Source organism: Benincasa hispida, chromosome 5 (assembly GCF_027475165.1).
Source record: "Benincasa hispida cultivar pf3 chromosome 5, pf3_genome.v1.1, whole genome shotgun sequence".
NCBI lineage: Eukaryota > Viridiplantae > Streptophyta > Magnoliopsida > Cucurbitales > Cucurbitaceae > Benincasa > Benincasa hispida.
In genome coordinates, this window is record NC_143482.1 from 58214144 (window position 1) to 58235859 (window position 21716).

Genomic DNA, 21716 nt, shown 5'->3' on the forward strand with positions numbered 1-21716 from the left:
TATTTTGAGTTACCTTATGAAGTTGAAATATATTACGTATTTTGAAGAAATAAAATATGGCAATAAAATATGACAATAAAAACCAAACATTCCTCCTAGTTGGAAGTGGCAGAAATCATATCTCGATTATTTTCTGTTCCATAGAATTAATTTTGAACTTTGTTATTAAATTTACCTATTACATTTAAAATAAATTTTAGATATGGAATCCAAATTCAATAGATAGAGTAAAACACAAATTTACTTCCAATATTGAATTTTTCAAGGTTAAACTCTGTCATTTATTAAAAAGAAAATGATACCTTTATTATTTCAAATGTTACAATATCACCTCTTCCCTTTCATAAAAGGTTTCAAAACTGCTCTTAGAGTAGAAATCATACTAAATGTTGAACAAAAATTAAGACTTGAAATGTTGTGATAGTAACTTAAAAGCATCATTTCCGTTTGTTTTTTTTTTTTTTTTTTTTTTTTTTTTTACATCATTCTAACTCTAGGTTTCCATCTAAAATTCAGACGACTTTTTAATACAAAGATAATTTTGAAATATTTATGAAAGGTCAAGGGTAATATTGCAACTTGAGATAGAACAAGATCTTAAAATTTGTTGTAAGAGTGAATGTTAGACAAAGCAAAGGAAAAAAGAAAGATATGATGTTCAAGTTACAATCCCTTTCAAATTCAAGCTAAAACAGTATGCTAGCAAACAAGTCTCAGATTTAAGTAAGAACCTACAACATAAGAATGCATCTATGTTCTATTCCATCTCTCTTTATTTGTAGTGAGAACTTGTCAAAACCCCACTACACACATTGAATGAAACATTTGAAATGACATTCAGATCTGAAGCTAGAAATAACACATTTAACATGCTAATTTTCAACAACAATTTCACCTTATCAAACTAAAATGTTTATCAAGTTTAGCCAAAAAGACAGTTTTTTCTTGCCTGTGACCATCAGCATGTTTTCAATCGATCCCGAGAAAGAACCAATGAGTGGAACGCCAAATGTTTTCCTATGCAGTACCTTGAGAATGGGCTGTTAGATAAGTTCATATGATGTTCAAATAATTAGTAGCTCGATCGCCTCTTGTGCCTGTATGGAATGGAGAATTAACATAGCTTCGGTGCTCGGGCAAGACACTGAAACAAAAAACTTTCCGAGTTAACCTTAAATCTACCCTGTTGGCTAACTCGATTCAAACTTGGTCCATTATCAGAACGTTAAATTTAGGAAACTACTGAAACATTGCATTGGAATGAAGCTGAATGGAATTGCATTGTTGGGGGTTTCTTCGATCAAGTTACACGGTGGAGAGCCGAGCTCATAATATGTATGCGATTACTGACCTTGTATATCAATGCGTGCTTTATATTCCCAAACGCTCGAGAGAATCTGGGGCAATCAGGAATATACGCCTTTGGGTTTGGTGTCTAAAAACAACCACTCCTTTATAAGCTGTCCTTGGTATACCATCCTGAGAAACGAAAGAATATGGTATAGCTTTTAATCTAACAAATGCATTCACAAGCATATTTGTACAATTGTAAAGCTGCATTATTAAAGGAACCAGAAATTGCAATGAAAATGAGAAAACAATTGAAATAATTACAAGTTTAGTCTCTTGAATTCAAGGTTCTATCTAACGGGTTCATGAACTTCAAAGAATGTATAATACGTCTCTTAACTTAGATTTTCAGATTTTTTTTGTTTTTATCTAAAAGGTCCCTAAATTTTAGAAGTGTCAAAAAAGCCTCTAAAATTTCAATTTTGTGTGTAAATTGTTGTACCTATGTGATATTTTTAAAGTTGGTAAATCTATTAGGCACAAAAATGAATATTATTAAATAGAATCCTAATATTTCAATTTCGTATTTATAGTTCCATGATTTTTTTTAAATGTCAATTTCTCATAGACCTATTAGGCACAAAAGAGAAGGTTAAGAGGTCTATGCAATACAAATTTGAAAGTTGAAAAACCTATCAAATACTACCAAAAGGAAAATTACAATACCCAATTCCAAGCACTTTGCCAGGCTTGGACTTCTCCAACAAAACTCCCAAAAAATTCTGCATATTTCCAAACCTTAATTCATCCTATTTATATCGCTTTTCACTAGCCAACTTCGAAAATGCCCTTCTAATATCCTAGAAACGTCCCTGGTATTTCCCTGCTGCTATTCCTACCCGTCATCGGTAAGCATTTAATCTTGCCACAAGGAAATTGCAGATGTGAAAAGGAGAATGGACAACTACCTTCCACTCTTCAAAAATACCAAACTGCCGAGCAATGCGTTCAAAGTCTGACTGGTCTCGGTACTCGATTCTAACATCACCCACAACATTATAAGCCTTCATAACTGCATCATTTCCATAAACAGGTTTTGCTTTTCTAATAAGATCTGCAAAGTACTTCACATATTTGTCCTACGAAAAGGAATCACAATTAGTGATAGGTATTTTTTAATTCGCTTCGATTACATAAGAATGCATATTACCTCCATCAGGTAGCTCAAATCCATAGACATCCAGTCGATCTTTAGCAAGCAAAAGATAGAGAGAACTTCAAATTCAGTTTCAGTTCAACTAAAAGACAACGAAAAGACCATAAAGTGCTTACTTGAACGTCATTCAACTTGATTGGCTCAAGGTATTGCTTGAAAAATTGACCCATACTGGAACCCTGCAAAGGATCCAGGCATTCAGAAAGACCAACGTGAAAAATGCAGAACATATAGATGAAAGTTGTCATGGCTTGTAAATGTTAAATTAAAATACTTTCTATCCTCATCCTCGTGGCTCAAAGGAAGTGAATAAGTGAAAGGTTACTTACATGCTCACCAAAGTTATATGTTCTGCAAACTTCTGGACGAACAAATTGGCGACCTTTGTGATTATCCTTCAATCTCAACCAGTCATCCCAATAAGTTCATTTTTGTCAAAGAAACAGTTCTAGGGAAAATTTACTATGTATATATATAGATAGATAGATAGATAGATATTTTATAAAAACAACTTTCGTTGAGAAAAAAATGAAAGAATACACAGGCATATAAAAAACCAAGCCGAGACATCCCTCTACAGAAAGGAGCTCCAACTATGCAAAATAATGTCTATAGAATTGTTACAAAAGGTTTTCCGAAGCCCACAAAGAAACATAACATAACTATCTAGATCATTTGGAACCAGATTCAAGAATAAACTAAATGTAAAGGATATGCCTTGGGCCACTTTGGTGATAGTTCATCCCAAATAGACTTGGTTAACATCCAACCAAGTCCTGGAAAGAAATCTGAGCGATACAGTAAATCTGCAGGGTATAAATATATAAAGGTGAATAACATTAAGGCAAATCACTAAAGATTGAAATGTAATAGAATAGACAAAATTTCAGGCAACCAAGTTATCATAGCAAAACTTTGATGAGAGTGAATTTTAGCAGCTTGCATTATTTAACTAACTAGTAATCTATCTTTAATATAGCCAGCAATAGTTATATAACTATAGGATTTCAAGGTTTGGTACAAGGGAAACAAAAACAGCAGCACACCGAGAAAGAGGGAGAGTGAGGTGGAAGGTCAATGCCATCAACAATATGAAAAATGGATATTGTGCACTAAAAGGGAGAGAAGATAATTCCATCATTAAACTCTAGCAATGCTCCCAAGAAGAATATATTACATTTATAAATTTTCATATCATGCCCACTAGTGTATGGAGAAAGTATCTAGAACTAACTTACAAGAATCATGCACAAACTGCTTTTGTCCATTGTCATTCCATGAAGAGACGGCCATTATGGTCCTGTCATTGTTGAAAAGAGTTTCAAGATTTGGATTGTTATACATATACTTATAGTCAGCAGAAAGAACTGAAAATTAGGTTGAATGCATTGGACACACTTATCCTTATCAAGTAGCATTGCTGCAGCCTCAAAGTAACTGAAAAAATCAGGAGCAATTTCCATATCATCTGTACAAAAATAAAAATATTTATCCACAAGAGCAACGAAATAGAGATAAAAGGAAAGAGTAGTAAAGTCGACCTCACCTTCAAGTATAATCACTCGGCTGAAATTATGCTTATAGAATAATTGATCCAACGCCCATTTGTAATGACCTGGGACAACCAATTGTTCGCATGTGAGTCCTATTAACATGTTCAACAACTCAAGAGAATATGAGTTGGAATTTCTTTAAGGTATCACGAAGCATGGGAATGGGGCTAATGAGTAAGTAAATCTAATTAACCTTCCAAAGCATAGGTATAAATTTCCCTCCCCTTACAAGGTCATAAAAACCTCTCCAATTTGTTGGCTTTTTGTAATATTACCATAGGCATAAGGAAATGGAGAACTTCCATTTTCCTCAGAAAAGTACTATTATTTGAGAATATTGCTAGAGATTCCTTACATTCTATATGATAAAAAAAATGAAAATGAAGCTAGTCATAGAGGCCAAAATTTAGTTCGGTGGTGTTTATGTAGGGGCATGTCCATTCAATGTTTGTGCCTCTACGGACGTCGCCCATAGATATTCTAGTAACAGTTTGTTCCCATTATATTGTAGTAAGATTTTTTTGTCTGTTAGCTACTAAAGTGAGTATGTAATTAAATTATAAGTTTGGATCTAAAGCATGAGAATTGTGTCTATTTAAATTTTGAACTTTAAAATGTTTCTAATAGAACCTCAACTTTCAAGATTGTATCTATTCACTCCCTTTAGTCTAAAAAGAACCTAATGAGTTTCTAAAATCCAAATTGTAGGCCTAATAAGTCTTTGCCCTTTGACACCATGAGTCTAAAGCTTATACCACCAACTACCTAAACCTGCCACAAATTGGCCCAACATATAATCTTCAAATAATATCATCGGTACCACATAAGCACTACACATATGAAGTTAACCACCTTGACCTATTAGACGGAAAATTGATTTTAAAAAATTAAAATACAAGGACCAAAAAGCAACCTTAAATGTTCACAAACTTAAGACCTTTTAGGGTACAAAGACTAAATTGATACAACTTCTAGAGTTTAGGGACTAGATGTACAACAAAGAAAAATATAACCTTACGTGCAATTTTGTAATATGCAATCAACTCCCCTGGCCTTTCAGTTTCCACTTCTCCATAATCTAAATGCTGCAAAAAACAGAAAGAGTTGATGAGAGTGAAATGGCCCTTAAAGCAAGATCATCTTGAGCTTGTTTGGCAAGCATATCCATAAAAAATCATGCATCTGACGCAAAAAAGGTTCCCAAGAAGTGTACACATTAACTCATTTGATTGCCTCCGTATCCATCCTTTTCTTCAAAGAGAATCCCCATGCTCGTGTCTAGGGAACATTTGACACAAACAAAAACCACATGGGGTAAGGAAAGATGAGATATTCTCCCCCATTGCATGCAAATGTAGATTACAAAGAGATCTCCAGTTGGTTCAAGAAAAGGAGAACAATTACCAACAAATTTTAAAAGGGGCTTGAGGCCACCTATTTGCATCGCCAATGTCAGGAGGAAGAAAGGGGAGGCTAGTAGGTGAGCATGTCTATCTAATTAGCATAGGGTTGAACTGTGTCAATCTATTTGGTGTGTGGCTGAGGACGTCTTAGTTTTTTGCTTACAAGTATCACTAGGCAGGAAGTGAGCATGGAAAAGTTGGTTAGGTATCAGTATTTAGTTCTTAGTAATGCAGTTGAGGTAGCAAATCTTTTGTCATCCTGTTCGAACTGTAGAAGGGAGAGTTCAAACCTTTTGAAAGCTTAGATGTAACTACTTCCAGAACAGTTAATTTTGTTAGAATAAAAGTAACATAAAAAGGTAGAACAACTATTTTTAAAGGATTATTTTCATCACTGTGAGTGTCTGGGCCAGCTTGATTAAAGATAGAGTTAATAATTTGTCTACCATGAATAGACCAATGGATGAAGCACATTTATTGGATGAAGAATCTTTTCAAACAAGCTGCTAGAATTTTAATGAAGATCTTACAAAGTGATGTAATGAGTTAATTCATCTGAAGTCCCCCCATTTCAGATAGGCATGGGGATTTAGAGGGGGTCAGTTTTCTTTTTTCTTTTTTTTCCCCTCCTTAACATAATAATCATAATAAGTTTAAATTATTTTTAAAAAACCTACGGAACTTGAGGGTGAGAGAGATTGGCTTAAGGGAACTAGGAAAGGGTTCTTTTTCCTTCTTGAAGGTGTCCCGGGATGATGTCGTTCATTAGGATTCAGAGGTTTTGAGGACACGGTTCTTCAGAGGAGGCGGCTTTGTACTACTTTCTTCATTGTTTCAATTGCGCATTTATTTATCTTAGTTATCAAAAAATAATTACATAAGGAATACAGGTTTAACAGAAAAAGTTTTCCCAAAAAAATAATAAATAAGGAGAATGGCCAATACGAGTATTCACTAATCCTCAATACTAAGTAATTCAAATAGTTCCCAATTAGCTATAATAATAATAATAATGGACCTCCAGAGTGTAGGAAGACCAAGCAGCTGCATCAAAGATTCAAAATGCCCCAATTCCGAGACCTCTTCTATCCTCAAAATTAACCACTACTTTTTGAGCTTGAATAAGTTAGAAACATTTCATTGATAAATAAAATAAGGGGAAACCCCAAGCACCTATAGGTGATTAAAAGAAAGATTGTCAATTGGTAACTAAGAAAGATAAACTATAATATTTAAAAGGGTGCTTAATATTGCACCAAGAAAGCAGTAAAAAGAACAGATTCCACTACTAATCAAACATTAAAAAAAAAAGCCTACTAAAATGACATCTCGACCAACTAATTTGTAGAAATTAGGTAATGAAGATGGAATGTCCTAGGGATTTCCCATCTAAGGGGTCGAGTTCCTTATCGGGGGAATCACTAATCCCTACCATGCTCCAAATTTTCCATGTAAAGAGAATGAAAATACAAAACCTTTGACGAACCTATCCCATAACATCGTCATCCTACACCCAACAAATTCCCTGACATAATGACAGCATTATCACCTCAAAATATATATATACACACACAGACAAACATGCACACGATATCAATATAGAAACTATATAATGAATAACCGTGGTAAAATCGTGGCACTGTATACAGGAGTATTTGTTCACTAACCTGCATATAGGCCAACTGATCATAGCTAAGAGCCTTTTTTTTTACAACTGGGTTGGTACCATCCTATGAATAAATACAATTAAAATATATATATATTACAAAGAACATAGATTGAAAACATAACAATGCAATAGATTTTTACAGCCACGAAAGAATTTAAGATACATACCTGGGAAACAAAAACAGGATATTTTGAAGCAACAGTTGTCTGGTATCTAGATAATATTGCACAGCTGTTAGTAAAGCCAAATATTTGTAACGCATTGACTACAATGAGCGAACGGTTAAAAGGTCTTATAAGACATACTTTAGAACAGACTTAATAGTCCTTTCCAGATAATCTGCACGATTGCATGCCATAATTACAACAGCTGCCACAGGCACCTAAAAGTTTCAAGCAAAATAATTTGTAAATTTAAGGTGGACAGATTTTAAAAGGCTTACAATGCGGAAGGAAGAAAAGGGTTAGAATCACTTCATTTTAAGTATACCTGTGTTTTGTCTGTGAGTTGTTGCAGACCTTTCCCTACAGATTTTAGAAAGAGAAAAACAATCAAAGAGCCTTCAAGATAACACTTACAAGTGAATGTCAATTTGATCCTACTAAAGGAAAGTGTAAAAAAATCAACTACATAGAGTTGTCAGATGGCAAAAAAATTTATGGAACAAAATGGTGAAATAGAATGCTTATATAATGCAGCAGCCGAAACATCATTCTGCCTTTCTCAATCAAATAGAACTACGAGCATTCAAATCAAGCCGCTTTTAGTGTTCTATGGAGGGCTCACTTTTCTATATATTTCCACTTCAATAACTAGAGACGTAAAATTCGGACATATGACAAGAGCCACATCCATAAAAAACATAAATATTACAGAATGGGTTTTCTGACCTTCTTAACAAAAGATTATGGGTAAAGTCAGGAAGTAAGCTGTTAAGCAGAAAATGAAGTCTATTGAAGCGCATACTTTCAAGATCTTGAAGGAGAGTCTTCAGCTGGAGGACTTCTTCAAAGTGGTGTTTTCTTTCATCTGAAGATTTAGCAATTTTATTAGAAATAAGTGTAATAATTCTGATGGTTTTGCCTCCAGTCACAGAGAGAGTAGCAAGATATTGATTCTTATTAACTAAATAAAAGGAAAATTAGAGGTTAGAGGATGAAAATAAGTGAAATAAAGCTAGATGTTGGATTTTCATCTCAAGAGGCATATCATATCATAGTGAGGAAGATATTCTAGCAAGACGATAAGAAACTACAAAAAATGCTGCAAATGAAAATGATAAATAAAATAAGAAGAATAAAAAATCTGAATATATCAAGGAAATCAAGAGTCACCAGCTAAGCATAAGAAGGAACAATGATATTGAATGAAGTAGCCACATTAGACTCTTTCTATACAATATAAATTTGTAAGCTAGAATGGAATCTAGCCTCGAAGCGCATTCTGACCTTCATTAAAGAGCTGAGAAATATGCTATGCTCTCAATTTTATCATTAGCATAAACTTTGAACTGCTAAACCTACTAGATGTAGAATCAAACTAAATTTTTGGTTCACGTTATGGTGGATTCAACCAATTGAGCCAGGGATAAACATTCAATCCAATTAAAATGGACAAGTTTAAAAGTCGTCTAAAACATCCACCACATTCGCTTGACATTTTCATCAATTTAAATTGAAAATTTGCCAATTTGCATGGCACGTTCAAATTAAGATAGTGCCCTAACGCACTATGATAGACACCACACCTTCAAGGGTCACAATTTGTCCTTGTTGCATGCTTATCTGATCAATTAGTAATCGCATTTGACTGGTACAATGATTCTCTGATTCAACCTGAAATAAGAAATCACCCCTATAAATGATATTGCAGTCACATTAGCAATCAACAAAATTGATCAAGCTTTGTAAAGAGCAATTAAGGCTTATAACTTCAACTAAAATATCATATGCTCAAATTTCTAGCTCCACATAACATTTTGATACAAACAAACTCCTGTACTGTTTCTTTGATTCTTTAGAATCGTGTATTATAATCATGTACAATTATCTTGTAGTTTATTGTCGTTGACAGCATCCATCAATGGCCTATTTGGAACCTCATGATTTTGAGGGATTTCAATTCATAATGGATTTCAAATGAATTCCATTGTTTGATAAGGCAGAAAATAGAATGATTTTTCTTTAAAAAAAAAAAACTTTCCTGACTAAAATGCTCAGATTTTGCATGATTTCATAGGATTTAAAGGTAAATTACTTAAATGACATTGTCAAATTCTAATTTCAATTAACACATGATAGTTAAAAGCCTATATTAGTAAATTCTTAACTCGGTTTTCTTTTCAGGTTATCATCCGAACACAAAATTTTAAATATATTCATTTCAAATCTTTATCGTTCCAAACAAAGTAATTAATCTAAAATTATTTCTTGGATTTTATATCACTTTATTTAAAATCATTTCTTAAACTTTCTTGAATCCAAACGAGGGTAACTATAATTGCATTTTCGGTTACATGGAAAAATATCGAGTCCTCAAAAACTAATTCATAGGGTGTCGATTCAGAAATTAAGAATACTATCATTGATGACATTGTAGAATAACACAAACTCTTATCGTGTATTGAGTATAACTATAATCCCATGCAATATTAGAGAAGAATGGACGACGTACTGCCTCAGCTAGCCGATCTGCATATTGAGATTGTGTCGCGAATAGCCGTATCTAGACAAAAATAATAAGAATTCGTCAAATATAAGAATGGCAGTGAATTCATAAATTAACAAGTATGAAGCTAAGACCAACTTTATTGATTCAAAATAACATTGGTTCAGCTGAAAACCAGATGAAGCTCGCAAGGGAAAAAGAAGCAGTGATGAACACAATTTCGTGAAGGATCAGACTGGTATTAAAGCAAAATTATTAGAGACTCCGTGAGAGTTTGGAGGGTACCTGGATGTAGATGAACGCCATAGCTGCAATCAGAAGTAGGAAGCGGAAATCGAAGAAGAAATTCGCCATTTCTGAAGAGAATATCAATAAAACGGCAAAGCAGATGATAATTAAAATCTGAATTGTTGAATTTCTCTCATGAATTGATCGGATTTGCAGTTGCGACGACTGGGAGTCGAGTCAGTTCATGAGGCTGGACTGAAATTTTGAGAAACTTCAGAAATAAATGTATGCTTTTTTTTCTTTCCCCACTTCGCTTTCCTTTTTGATCCGTGGTTAAAAAACTTAAATTATGGTGCTTTGTAATTTGATATTGCATTGCATTCCTCTCTTGTCCAAAATAAAATAATAATGATGATAATAACAATAATATTGGTTAAAATGAGATTTTTATATTGATGACCCAAAACTCATGTGGTTAATTTTGAATGATCCAATTATAAAAATAATGAAAATTAATTTTTTATTTTCGTCGTAGAGCATTCCACCATTCATTATCGTATTAGGAACATCTCACTCATTATTGTAAAATGGTCGAAACCCTAACGCGATTTTCATTTTTAATCATCGGATTGTCAACTGTTGATTTTTAAAAAATATTTATATGATGGTTGATTTTTAGAAAAACGTGGTTGAAATTATATTGCGTTAAGACTCCAATTGTTTCGTGATGGGAGGGGCACCCCAACGGAATAGTGCTCTATTATTACATCAATTGAAGATTAGTATTCATTCGTTTGTACCGTTGACTCATTTGGGAGGCTCAAAATGATAAATGCCCCTTTTTTACAAAACTATTGCTAATTGGCCCTTTTGCTGACATCATGCGTGTGTGAAATTATCAATTTGCCCTTTCTTCAAGGTCCTTTCTTTTCTTACTCTCCCATTTCTTCTCTGGCAAGTGATTTTTCTTCTTCTTTTCTTTTGTTCTTCTTCTACTTCTTCTCCGACAAACAACTTCTTTCTTTTTATCTTCTCTCTTCTTCTTTTCTTCTTCTTCTATAGCGAGCAACTTTGGCGAAAATTTCTTTTCTTCTTTTTTTCCATCTTCTTCATCTCCGACGTAACCAACTTCGACAAAAAACCACATACCAGCTCCAATTGTGAGAGAGGAGAGTGATTTGTGAGTGAAGAAATGAGGAAATAGAACGAGAGTGAGAGAGAAAGTTGATTTGTGAGTGAAGAAAGGAAGAGAGAGGAGATGAGAGTGATTTGTGAGTGAGGAAACGAAGAGAGAGCGAGATCGAGAGAGAGACAAGAGATGAGAGTGATTTCTAAGCGAGGAAACAAAGAGAGAGGAGGAGTGAGAAAGCAAGATAGCGAGAGAGAGAGCAAGAGCAAGTAGGCTTTTTCGCATGCACGAGTTTATTTTGGTAATTTTGCCCAAATGTGACATCAGCATAAGGTCATTTGTCAACGAGCTCAAATTTTGGGTTATCCATATGAATTCCCCCACTTTGCTTTCCTTTTCGAATTCATGGTTAAAAAACTTAAATTATGGTGTGTTATTGCATTGCATTACTCTCTCTGTCTAAACTAAAATAATAATAATAACGACAACAATAATAAAGGTTAAAATGAGATTTTTATATTAATGACTCAATTTCAAGTCGTTGATGTTGAATGATCCAATTCTAAAAATAATGAAAATTAACCTTCTATTTTCATTATAGGGCACTCCACTACTCATTATCGCATTAGGAACATCTCACTCATTATCATAAAATGGTCGAAATCCTTATGCAATTTTCATTTTTAATCATCGGGTTGTCAAATGTTGGTTTAAAAAAATAAGATGGTTTGAAATTAATATTGCGTTAAGGCTCCAATTATTTCGCGATGGGAGGGACACCCCAACGGGATAGTGCTTTATTACATTAGTAGAAGATTAATTTTCATTAGTTTTTTAGAATTGGGTCATTCGGCTTTAGCGCATCTATGATTGGTTCATCCATATAAAAACCTCATAACACTTTTAATCCATATACTTTTAAGGGCAAATTACAAAAACCAATCGTAAGTTATGGTGGTAGTCGTAATTATACATTATAGCTTTCAATTGTAAAAGCTGAGTCCTTAAATTTTCACAAATGTAAAAATTGGATCTTCAAGCATACGTAATTATAGAAATTGTAGCAATTATATAAGTTTGAATTTTCAATTTTTATCATTTGGGGGTTTAATTTCTACAATTATTGTAAGTTGAGTGTTAATTGTAATACTTATATAAACTTGACTAAGGGCTCAATTTTTATCACTAAAAGTTTGAGAATGTAATTGTAATTACAACAATGTTGCAAAGGTGGTTTTTACGGTTCTCCTACTTTTAAATCGTTGTATTAGTCCTCGTACTTTCAATAAATTCTTAATTTAATTTGATCAAAATTGATTTAATAATATAATAATAATAATTTTCATGCATATAATATAATATGTGAATATATTTTAAAAATAATATTGAAAAGACTAGTAAATAAAAAAAAAATGGTTGAAAAACACAACAACAAACTAAAATATAGACTAAATTCAAAATTTATTTAAAATATGTAAACTAAAGTTGGACATTTTGAGAGTACAATAACTATAATCGAACAAATCTCAAAGTATAGGAATCAAAATAATATTTTTTTTAAAATAGATAATGATATTATTGTTAAATTACAATTCTAGTTTATGAGCTTTCAAAGTTTTCACAATTCGTGAATCTACTAAACTTTGGGGCTTCAATTTGGAATGGGTTGAGTGGGTTATAATGGTCAACTCGATGTTTAAAGCATGTGTTAAGAAAATGAGGGATAAAGGTTATCTTAACACCATTTTCGTTAAGTATTATTTACAACTCAGTTGTTAAAATAAGTAACTCCCACTCCCACCATATTTCGCATGACTTCACCCATCGTCATCACATATGGCGGCCAACTCCTTCAAACCACCCGGAGACCCAATTTTAGCGACGATCACCTCCAATGAATAGCTTTGATGAATACTTCCAATGGTCAACTCCGACTATCACCTCCAGTGATCATGCATTAAGTATTATTTACAACTCAGTTGTTAAAATAAACAACTCTCACTCCCTCCCATATTTCTCTTGACTTCACCCGTCGTCATCACATATGGCGGCCAACTCTTTCAAACCACCTGGAGACCCAATTTTAGTGACGATCACCTCCAATGAATAGCTTTGATGAATACTTCCGATGGTCAACTCTGACTATCACCTCCAATGATCATTCTGGTAAACCAAGTTATCGTGTTTAATAGTCTTCTTATGTAGTAATTTGATATTAATAGAAATACTTTGAATGTATAACAAATCAAACAAACTTGGGTAAGAAAATACTTTTGAGAAAATGTAACCAAAGATACAAGTCATTTTATTTCAAACAACTTTTATAAAAAAAATTGAAATGAAAATGACATTTTGAAAAATATTTTTTTCCTAGTCAATCCAAACACGTATTAATGTTCTTTTTTTTTCATGAACAATAATATATAACTTATTTCACGAACCTCACTAAAGTTTAATGCAAGAAAAAATGTGCATATACGAAAACATACATATTTCGATATTGTGATCTATTCTAAAAAACACATTTGATCAACTTTTCTTTTGGAACTATTTTTGAATGATAACCTGTCATTGGACATAAGATTTAAATTTATAACACATCTATATATATTTTTTTTAAGAATTAACTATGAAGGATACAATTTAGTTTAATTTTAAATATATGAAAAAGGTAAAATTGCAAGTGTGTAATACTCTTTTTATCGCTAAAGCAACCATAAATCAATTGTCATATATAATAAGTGTTAGCAACGGGGTATTTTTAAATATAAAAAAAAATGTTCAAAAATATTTATACTTGTAGTAAAAAGTTTCAAGAGTACAAAATACTTTTGAAATTTTTACTATAAAGTATAAATATTTTTTAGATTTTTTTTTATTTATAAAAATTCTATGCTAATTATCATATTATTTTATAATAAGTTTTTAAAGTTATTGCATGCAATATTCGCTTGGAATAACAAATAAAGGGAAATGAACCAACTTATTTACTAATATAGTAAAATGTCACTATCGAATATCGATGTCGCCTACTTATAGATGTCTATCACGATGAACGGTGACATTTTGTTATATTCGAAAATATTTTTAGTAATTTTATTATTTAAAATAATTACCCTAATTTTTATTGTAAGATTAAAATTTGAAAGAAAAAATATTACTTTTTTAAACATAAATTAAAACTCATGTTTGTTGCTGGTTTCATTAGATTGGGCATCATAATCATGTTGGAATTATCTTTGAACTAAAAAATCGTGTAAGGATAAAAAAAATCAAACCGCAAATCTCATCATGGCTAACATATTCTAGATGAATTGAGCTATTTAAAAATAAATAAATAAATCTTTTGAAAATACTTTTAGGTGCCATGTCAAATATCATATGTTCATCAAATGATTCCTCCAAAATAAATAAATAAATATTTGATCACTACTGTTTTTTGCAATGGTTATATCCTATTCAAATGGTCACTAATTTGTTTGCAACATTATGTGGGTTTTTTCTTTTCTTTTAATCATGTAAAATTGCTTTTAAATAATAACCATTAGACTAATTTATAAGTTAAATCTTTTAACTTTTAAGCTTGTATTGGATTTAATTATTAAATTTTTAAAGATATCTAATAAGCACTTACATTTTAAAGTTTATGTCTAACAAGTCATTCGACGATGAAAAACGTCTATTATGTATTTAAACTTCCAATTTTATGTCTACTAGGTCCTTAAAAGTTTAAATTTTTATTAAACATCAGATTCATTTTTAAAGCTATTGAATGATTTTTGAAAGTTTTGAATATATAGAAGAAAATATATAAAATTGAAACATTAGATACCTATTAGATAATGTTACCGACTAAGAACATATTAGAAAGTTTTAAAATAAATTTTATAAACTTTTTAACCTACATACAAATTCACATACTAGTCATGTAATTTAACCTACTTATTATGTATAAATAGTTAATAAAGAAAGATAAATTTTAAAAATAGAAAATTGTGTTATAACTTTTAAGCTTAATTTACAAAACATAAAATAAAAAATATATATGTATATCAAATGGGTTGTATAAAGGTAGGATTGTTCTCAAATATAGTAAAAGAAGTCAACTTATTTATAAATATAGCAAAATATCACTATAGACATCGACGATGCCTGTCATTAATATTGATAGATGTTTATTAGTGTTTATCACTACCTATCGCTCATATAGACAACAACATTTTTCTATATTTAAAAACATTTTCAATAATTTATCATTTAAAATATTTTTCTATAAAAATTTAGATACCAAGATGATACTATATAGATCATGTTAATATGTTTTTTTTTTAATCAAACAACTTTATATATATATATATATATAATTATAACTTTTGAATGAATTATTTCGAAATTTGTTATTGGGACTCGTCTAACTTGTAGTCCTTATAATTTTCAAATTTCAATTGATTCTCGTTATTTTATGAATTAATTTTTTAAAGTTTTAATTTAATTTAGGAAAACTTTACAACTAATTCTTAATATATTTATTTTTACATATAAACTAATTCTTAATATATTTATTTTTATATAAAAGATTCCTTAGTTTATATCTTCGACTATTTCCTTTGGATGCATTCACCGATCAATACATTACCATATAAATTGTGGAATTTTGACTATATCATAAGAATCAAAATGAAAATTTTGAACTATAAAAACAATATTGAAATAAAACCCAAATCATATGATGAAAATCTAAAGTCTATGATACTTTGAAAATTTTAAAGAAAATTATAGAAGATGAAAGGAGTGGGGTTGGCCATGGATGCAACAGAACAACATTGGATTCAAGAAGCTGCCACACAAGCAATAAGACAAGGGTAGGTGGTCACATAGTCATGTCAATTATACAATATTGCCCCATGGAAATTATAGAATGTGATTTTTACATTGTACCAATCCACTAACATAAAATTGTTGGTGCTTGGATCTCACACGAATTCATCGTCGTTGCAGATTCTTCATGGACTTGACTTTTGGTCAGTTTCTCCTGATCTGATCTGATCTCACTTCCAAATCGATTTGCATGAAAGATTCGTACATCGAAGTGTGGTATTGAGTCTACCTCACTCTTAACACCACACTTCAACGTCTAAGTACAGAGAACGTACATTACAATTAAACACACAAAAGTAAGGTTAAAGTTATTCTTGTGAGATTACTTATTCTTTCCGTTTGAGATTGTTGAATGGAGTTATTTATTACGTGCTTCCTTTAACAATCGCATGTTGTTACGTGTAACTCTTGTGGTGTCAGGATAATTTACAGTGCTCGAGACTAGATGGCTCAAGACCGAGCTCGCTTAAGATATTTCTCGATTGATATATATTTATTGGCTCGGAATCCAAGGCTCTGATTTTTCTCTTTTGGGATGCTTGATTTCCCATGTTGCCTCCCAATTTCTCTTAAGCTTGAGTCTATAGATTTTAGGCCTTGCATGAGGCAACCCTTAACAAATACAATTCAATGATAAGTGATGTATATTAATTTTCTTATGATAGAGATTCAAGTCAATATCATTGGTAATTTAAAGGGAAAAAGAAAACAATATACCAATTCAATACAACCTAATTATTAGGTATCCATCCTTGGTTCTCTTTCCCCAAGTCATCATTGATTTTAAAGATAGAATATAAGTTTAGTTCCTGGACTTTGCAGTTTGTATCTATTTGGTTCTAAATTTTTAAAAGTATCAAATAAATTATTGAACTTTCAATTTTGTGTGTAATAAGTACATGACCATAAAATATCTAAAGTTTGTAAGAATTGATTCATTTGTTCAATATAAATTTAAAATCTTATATCTAATAAAACTTTAAGCTTTCTATTTTGCATTAAGTAGACCGATGAATTATTTTAAAAAATACAAAAAATCAAAGATCTGTTAGAAACACTACAACAAAGAAAAAAATGTTGAGTGAAAAACAGTAAATATCATAGTAAATCGAAACAAAATTTAAACTTCAATGATACGATGGTATCATTTTGAAACTTATAAAGAAAATTGAAATCAAACTTAAAACTTAAGGACTAAAAGTGTATATTTTTGTAACAATGGACTAAATAGAAACTAAACTTGTCAAAACTTTATGATAAAAAAAATATATTATTTTCTATTTTTAATTTAGTAGAAATAAAATATATGAATTAATATGAGCAAAAAATATAAAATATATATTATCAATAATAAATTAGAGTTTCGAATTTTCACCGTTGAATTTAAAAGATAAAAAAGAAAACAAACAAAATGTATAAAATAATATCACGAGCATTTTTCAACGGTTCAATTACAATGACGTGTATATGTTTTTATTTAATTACCTTTATACATTACGTGCTTTATTTTTAGAGGACTATACATTGCGTCCTTTAATAATTAATTTAATAAAGCCAAAATAAAATGATTGTTTTATGCTTTGTTTTTATCTTGATTGAAGAATAATAAAATGATTTTAAAAAGAAAACCAAAATAGACCAATTGCATGTGTTAATCCAAAGGTTGAGAATTCTCATTTTTGATCCCTTTGGTTTAAAATTTTTCAACTTAATCTTTTATCTATTAATATTTCTGGAGAAAATTGTAAAAATTATTCTTAAAGTGTGATAGTAATTATAATTATATCCTTAAATTTTCAATAGTAACGATTGGGTCCCTAAACTCTTAAAGTGTTAAAATTGAACCTCAAGTTTACAATATAATTATATAAGTGAACCATCAAACTTATACAACTATTATAATTTATACAATTATGTAAGTTTGAGGGTCTAATTTTAATATTTGGATAAAATTGAGGGCTCAATTTTTAAATTTGAAAGTTTAAGGCTATAACTACAACTACTATCATATTAGGGGTGGTTTTTACAATTTACCCTTCTTTTTTTTTCTAAGTAAACTTTTTATTGTAGGTGATACTAGTTGATGTTAAATTAACACTATATGAAAAAAGAAAATAATATTATAGAGAACAAAACTCACAATTTTCTACTAATATTTTAAAGACCTGAAAAGAACTTTAATGTAAAATACCTTTTGTCGTCTTCTAAATTTATTCTCATTGAGTATATTGTGTCATGTAAATTTGGCATTAGATAAATTTAACATTCAATAGAAACCAAGTGCGTCGGTTGGAAGTGATTTTGAAATTACTAAGATTACATTTTTTTAAGTTCAAAATCACTTCAAAACCCGTCTTTAATACTCGAAATATTTAATTTTATGCTTAAATTCTATTTTTTTTTAATTAAAATTGATTTTGATTAATTAAAAACATGTTTTACGATGATTTACAGTGACAATAATTATTTTTTAAAAAATCACTCTCAAACATGTCAATATGCCTGAATTTGTTGATAGTCTACTATTGCATAAAAGTGGTTAAATTTAAATGTAGTTCGACTTTAAGTCTCCATTATAATTGTTGAATTAAAAAATTATAATTATCTTCTCTAAAAATTTTGAAAAATATTGCCATTTCAAGTACAATTAAATTTGTTAAGTCATTGTCTTCTCCATTGAAATGCCAATCTATATGCACAATTTTAAAACAATAGAAAACAAGAATCAGTCGATTTTCTAAGTGCTTAAAAAATATATATAAATTTTCACTTAAAAATATTTGTATTTAAAAAAATAAATTTAAATCAACCATATATTGAAAATGGTCGTTATCAAATATAGGAAAAAGAAATAACTTATTTACAAATATAATAAAATGTCGCTGTATATCATAGTAGTTTTATCGTTTCAAACAATACTCTATTAAAAAAAATACCAAATATCATGATTTAAAATACGATATTGGTTCTTATACTAATTTTAATGTCAATATTTTCTAACGTCAGCATTCAAACAAATTTCTAACTAAATATTAATTTATATTAACCTTCTCTACCAACTTTAAAATTGAGAAGCATTCAAGTATCATCCTATAAAATTGTTAATAAATAATTGAAAAAAAAATCAATAATAATATAGAAAGGAAAATTATTTTAAATGACAAAATTGTTTAAAATATTTATAAATAATAGGTATTAGTGCTATATTTTTAAATATTTTAGTTTTATTTTCTTTATCGCAGTAGTATTGATTTTAAAAAATTATTATTATTTTATTGATTTTCCTTTAAAAAAAAATTGTTATTTTATTAATTATGATGATATTTTAATCTCCTAAAAAAATAATCAAACATATGTTTGGCCAAATAAATAATATAAAAATTCCATTTAACTCCCTCAAATTATCCATAAATCATCATCCTCAGACTCCACCAATAATTTTCTCCCCCATTCATCTCTGTTCTACCAATCACAAATCGCCGATAAACCTCTTTCGCCGGTATTAATGGGGAACGAACGGAACGCCGCCGTGTACTCCTCCGCTCACAGCCGGAAGCCTCCTCCACCAGGAGAAAACACGCCGCTCCTCGGTGGCGGACGGCCTCGGTCCTCTCAAGCGAAGACGTTCGCCAACGTCTTCATCTCAATCGTCGGCGCCGGTGTTCTCGGCCTTCCTTACGCCTTCAAGCGCACCGGATGGGTCATGAGTCTCATGATGCTCTTCTCCGTCGCTGCCGTCACCTATTACTGCATGATGCTTCTCGTCTACACTCGTCGGAAGCTCGTCGCCGACGGTTCCTCCGAGATCAATTCATTTGGTGATTTAGGGTATTCAATCTGTGGTTCATCTGGCCGAGTGATCGTCGATATTCTAATTATTTTAGCCCAAACCGGCTTCTGCGTGGGATACTTAGTCTTCATCGGCAATACGTTGAGCACTTTGTTCAATTCATCCCCCATGGCTTTAGGCTCTGATTTTCTAGGAGCTTCCCCTAAAATATTATACATAATTGGCTGTTTACCCTTCCAATTGGGCTTGAATTCGATCAAAACCCTGACTCATTTGGCTCCATTGAGTATTTTTGCAGATGTGGTTGACCTAGGAGCTATGGGAGTAGTGATTGTTGAAGACATTTCTGTTTTCTTGAAGAATCGACCTCCAGTGGAGGCTTTTGGAGGTTTATCAGTGTTCTTCTACGGCATGGGAGTAGCTGCTTACGCTTTTGAAGGAATCGCAATGATTCTCCCTCTAGAATCAGAGATGAAAGACAGAGATCAATTTGGTAAGATCTTAGGATCTTCAATGGCGTTTATTGCTATTCTGTATGGTGGATTTGGGGTTCTGGGTTACTTTGCTTTTGGACAAGAAACAAGTGATGTGATTACTTCAAACATGGGTCCTGGTTTATTAAGCGCCATTGTTAAACTGGGTCTCTGTATAAACTTATTCTTCACTATGCCATTGATGATGAATCCAGCTTATGAGATTATTGAGAGACGATTCTCAAGAGGAAGATACTGTGTTTGGCTAAGATGGTTATTGGTTGTATTAGCAACTTTAATGGCGATGTGGGTTCCTAATTTTACAGATTTCTTGTCTTTGGTTGGGAGTGGATTGTGCTGTTCATTAGGGTTTGTACTGCCTGCATTTTTTCATCTGCTTGTTTTCAAGGAAGAGATGGGATGGAAAGGTTGGTGTTTAGATTTAATGATTGTTGTTTCTGGGATTGTTCTTGGAGTTGCTGGGACTGTTAGTGCTGTTGAACAGATGTATTTTGCTAAAGAAACTTCTTCCATTTCAGCTTAGAAATGGAAGTTTGATTCTCTGGGCTTTCATTCAAAGTTGAAAATGATGAAGTCTCTGTTGTTGTAAAGGGAAGACATCATCATCCATCTTCATCGTGCTTCAAGGAGATTCAGTAATGGAGGATCGATGTTTATTTGTGTTTATGGTTAAGATTTTGTTCTATTTAATGCTTTCAAGAAGGTTTAATTATGGCAAATCTGATGTTATTGAGCATCTGGTTAAGATTTTGTGTATAGTTTTAGGTATTATTAGTAGTAGTATTACCACAAATTTCTTGTTTGTGGGATTTCTCTTCTTGTAACATGATGTATTATAGTTTACACTAGAAATAATGTATTTGTACCGTGCAATGGATTTTAAATTATAAATGGTTGATCATTATTATTTTCAACAATTTCATCTTTATTATAAATATTGTAAAAATAAATCATTGCTTAATGTCAGGTGTCAATCTTCATATAAGATCACACCTTACTTGCCATTTTGCCATCTTTGTGAGAAATTTATCTCAAATTTTCACTAAATTTTCATAATTTTAATTATTTTATTTTTTTATTATATTATATTATATTATATTTTTTTCATATCGCTGAAGGTAGGTCCTAAAGGTAGGTTAAGTTTTTTTCCTCACTTTATTATAATTAATAAATTAAATATTATTTTGCATATTTAGTACATATTAAATTTCTAATATAAATAGAATATTTTGTGATAGTGTTGTCATGACAAATCTTATAAAATTAGAATTCACAACCCTTAACATTAATTGCAATAATTATTTGTCATGGGTGCATGATCATCGTATCTTGTGGAAAAATTTGAAAGAAAAGTATGATAATAAAAAACAGTTATTCTTCTAAAGTCCATTATGAGTGG

General features: G+C 31.1%; 2 protein-coding genes across 2 annotated transcripts; one reads left to right on the plus strand and one right to left on the minus strand.

Moving 5' to 3' along the window:
* Positions 1-652: 652 nt before the first annotated feature.
* Positions 653-10442, minus strand: CGL1 (alpha-1,3-mannosyl-glycoprotein beta-1,2-N-acetylglucosaminyltransferase). Its single transcript, XM_039032275.2, has 19 exons — positions 10084-10442; positions 9805-9855; positions 8879-8966; positions 8098-8160; positions 7621-7655; positions 7437-7513; positions 7299-7344; positions 7130-7192; positions 5078-5144; positions 4053-4121; positions 3905-3974; positions 3745-3806; positions 3222-3312; positions 2836-2929; positions 2623-2685; positions 2501-2539; positions 2259-2429; positions 1352-1479; positions 653-1144 (listed from the first exon to the last, which is right to left on the minus strand). Exons 1-18 carry the CDS (start codon positions 10150-10152, stop codon positions 1372-1374), a joined length of 1326 nt encoding a protein of 441 aa, XP_038888203.1. The 5' UTR covers positions 10153-10442; the 3' UTR covers positions 653-1144; positions 1352-1371.
* An 8950-nt stretch (positions 10443-19392) lies between these two features.
* On the plus strand, positions 19393-21234 carry LOC120078318 (Transmembrane amino acid transporter family protein). Its single transcript, XM_039032553.2, has one exon. It carries the CDS (start codon positions 19539-19541, stop codon positions 20838-20840), a length of 1302 nt encoding a protein of 433 aa, XP_038888481.1. The 5' UTR covers positions 19393-19538; the 3' UTR covers positions 20841-21234.
* The last annotated feature ends 482 nt before the right edge of the window (positions 21235-21716 follow it).

What these genes read in the sequence shown, in the direction of transcription:
- LOC120078318 (XM_039032553.2), top strand. Translation starts at nt 19,539, where the DNA reads ATGGGGAACGAACGGAACGCCGCCGTGTACTCCTCCGCTCACAGCCGG.
- CGL1 (XM_039032275.2), bottom strand. Translation starts at nt 10,152, where the DNA reads ATGGCGAATTTCTTCTTCGATTTCCGCTTCCTACTTCTGATTGCAGCT. An exon ending in ATCAGTTGGCCTATATGCAG is followed by an intron (nt 5,145 to 7,129) that starts GTTAGTGAACAA and finishes TGTTTTTTGCAG; the next exon opens with CATTTAGATTATGGAGAAGT. An exon ending in ATGCTACTTGATAAGGATAA is followed by an intron (nt 3,807 to 3,904) that starts GTGTGTCCAATG and finishes CAACAATGACAG; the next exon opens with GACCATAATGGCCGTCTCTT.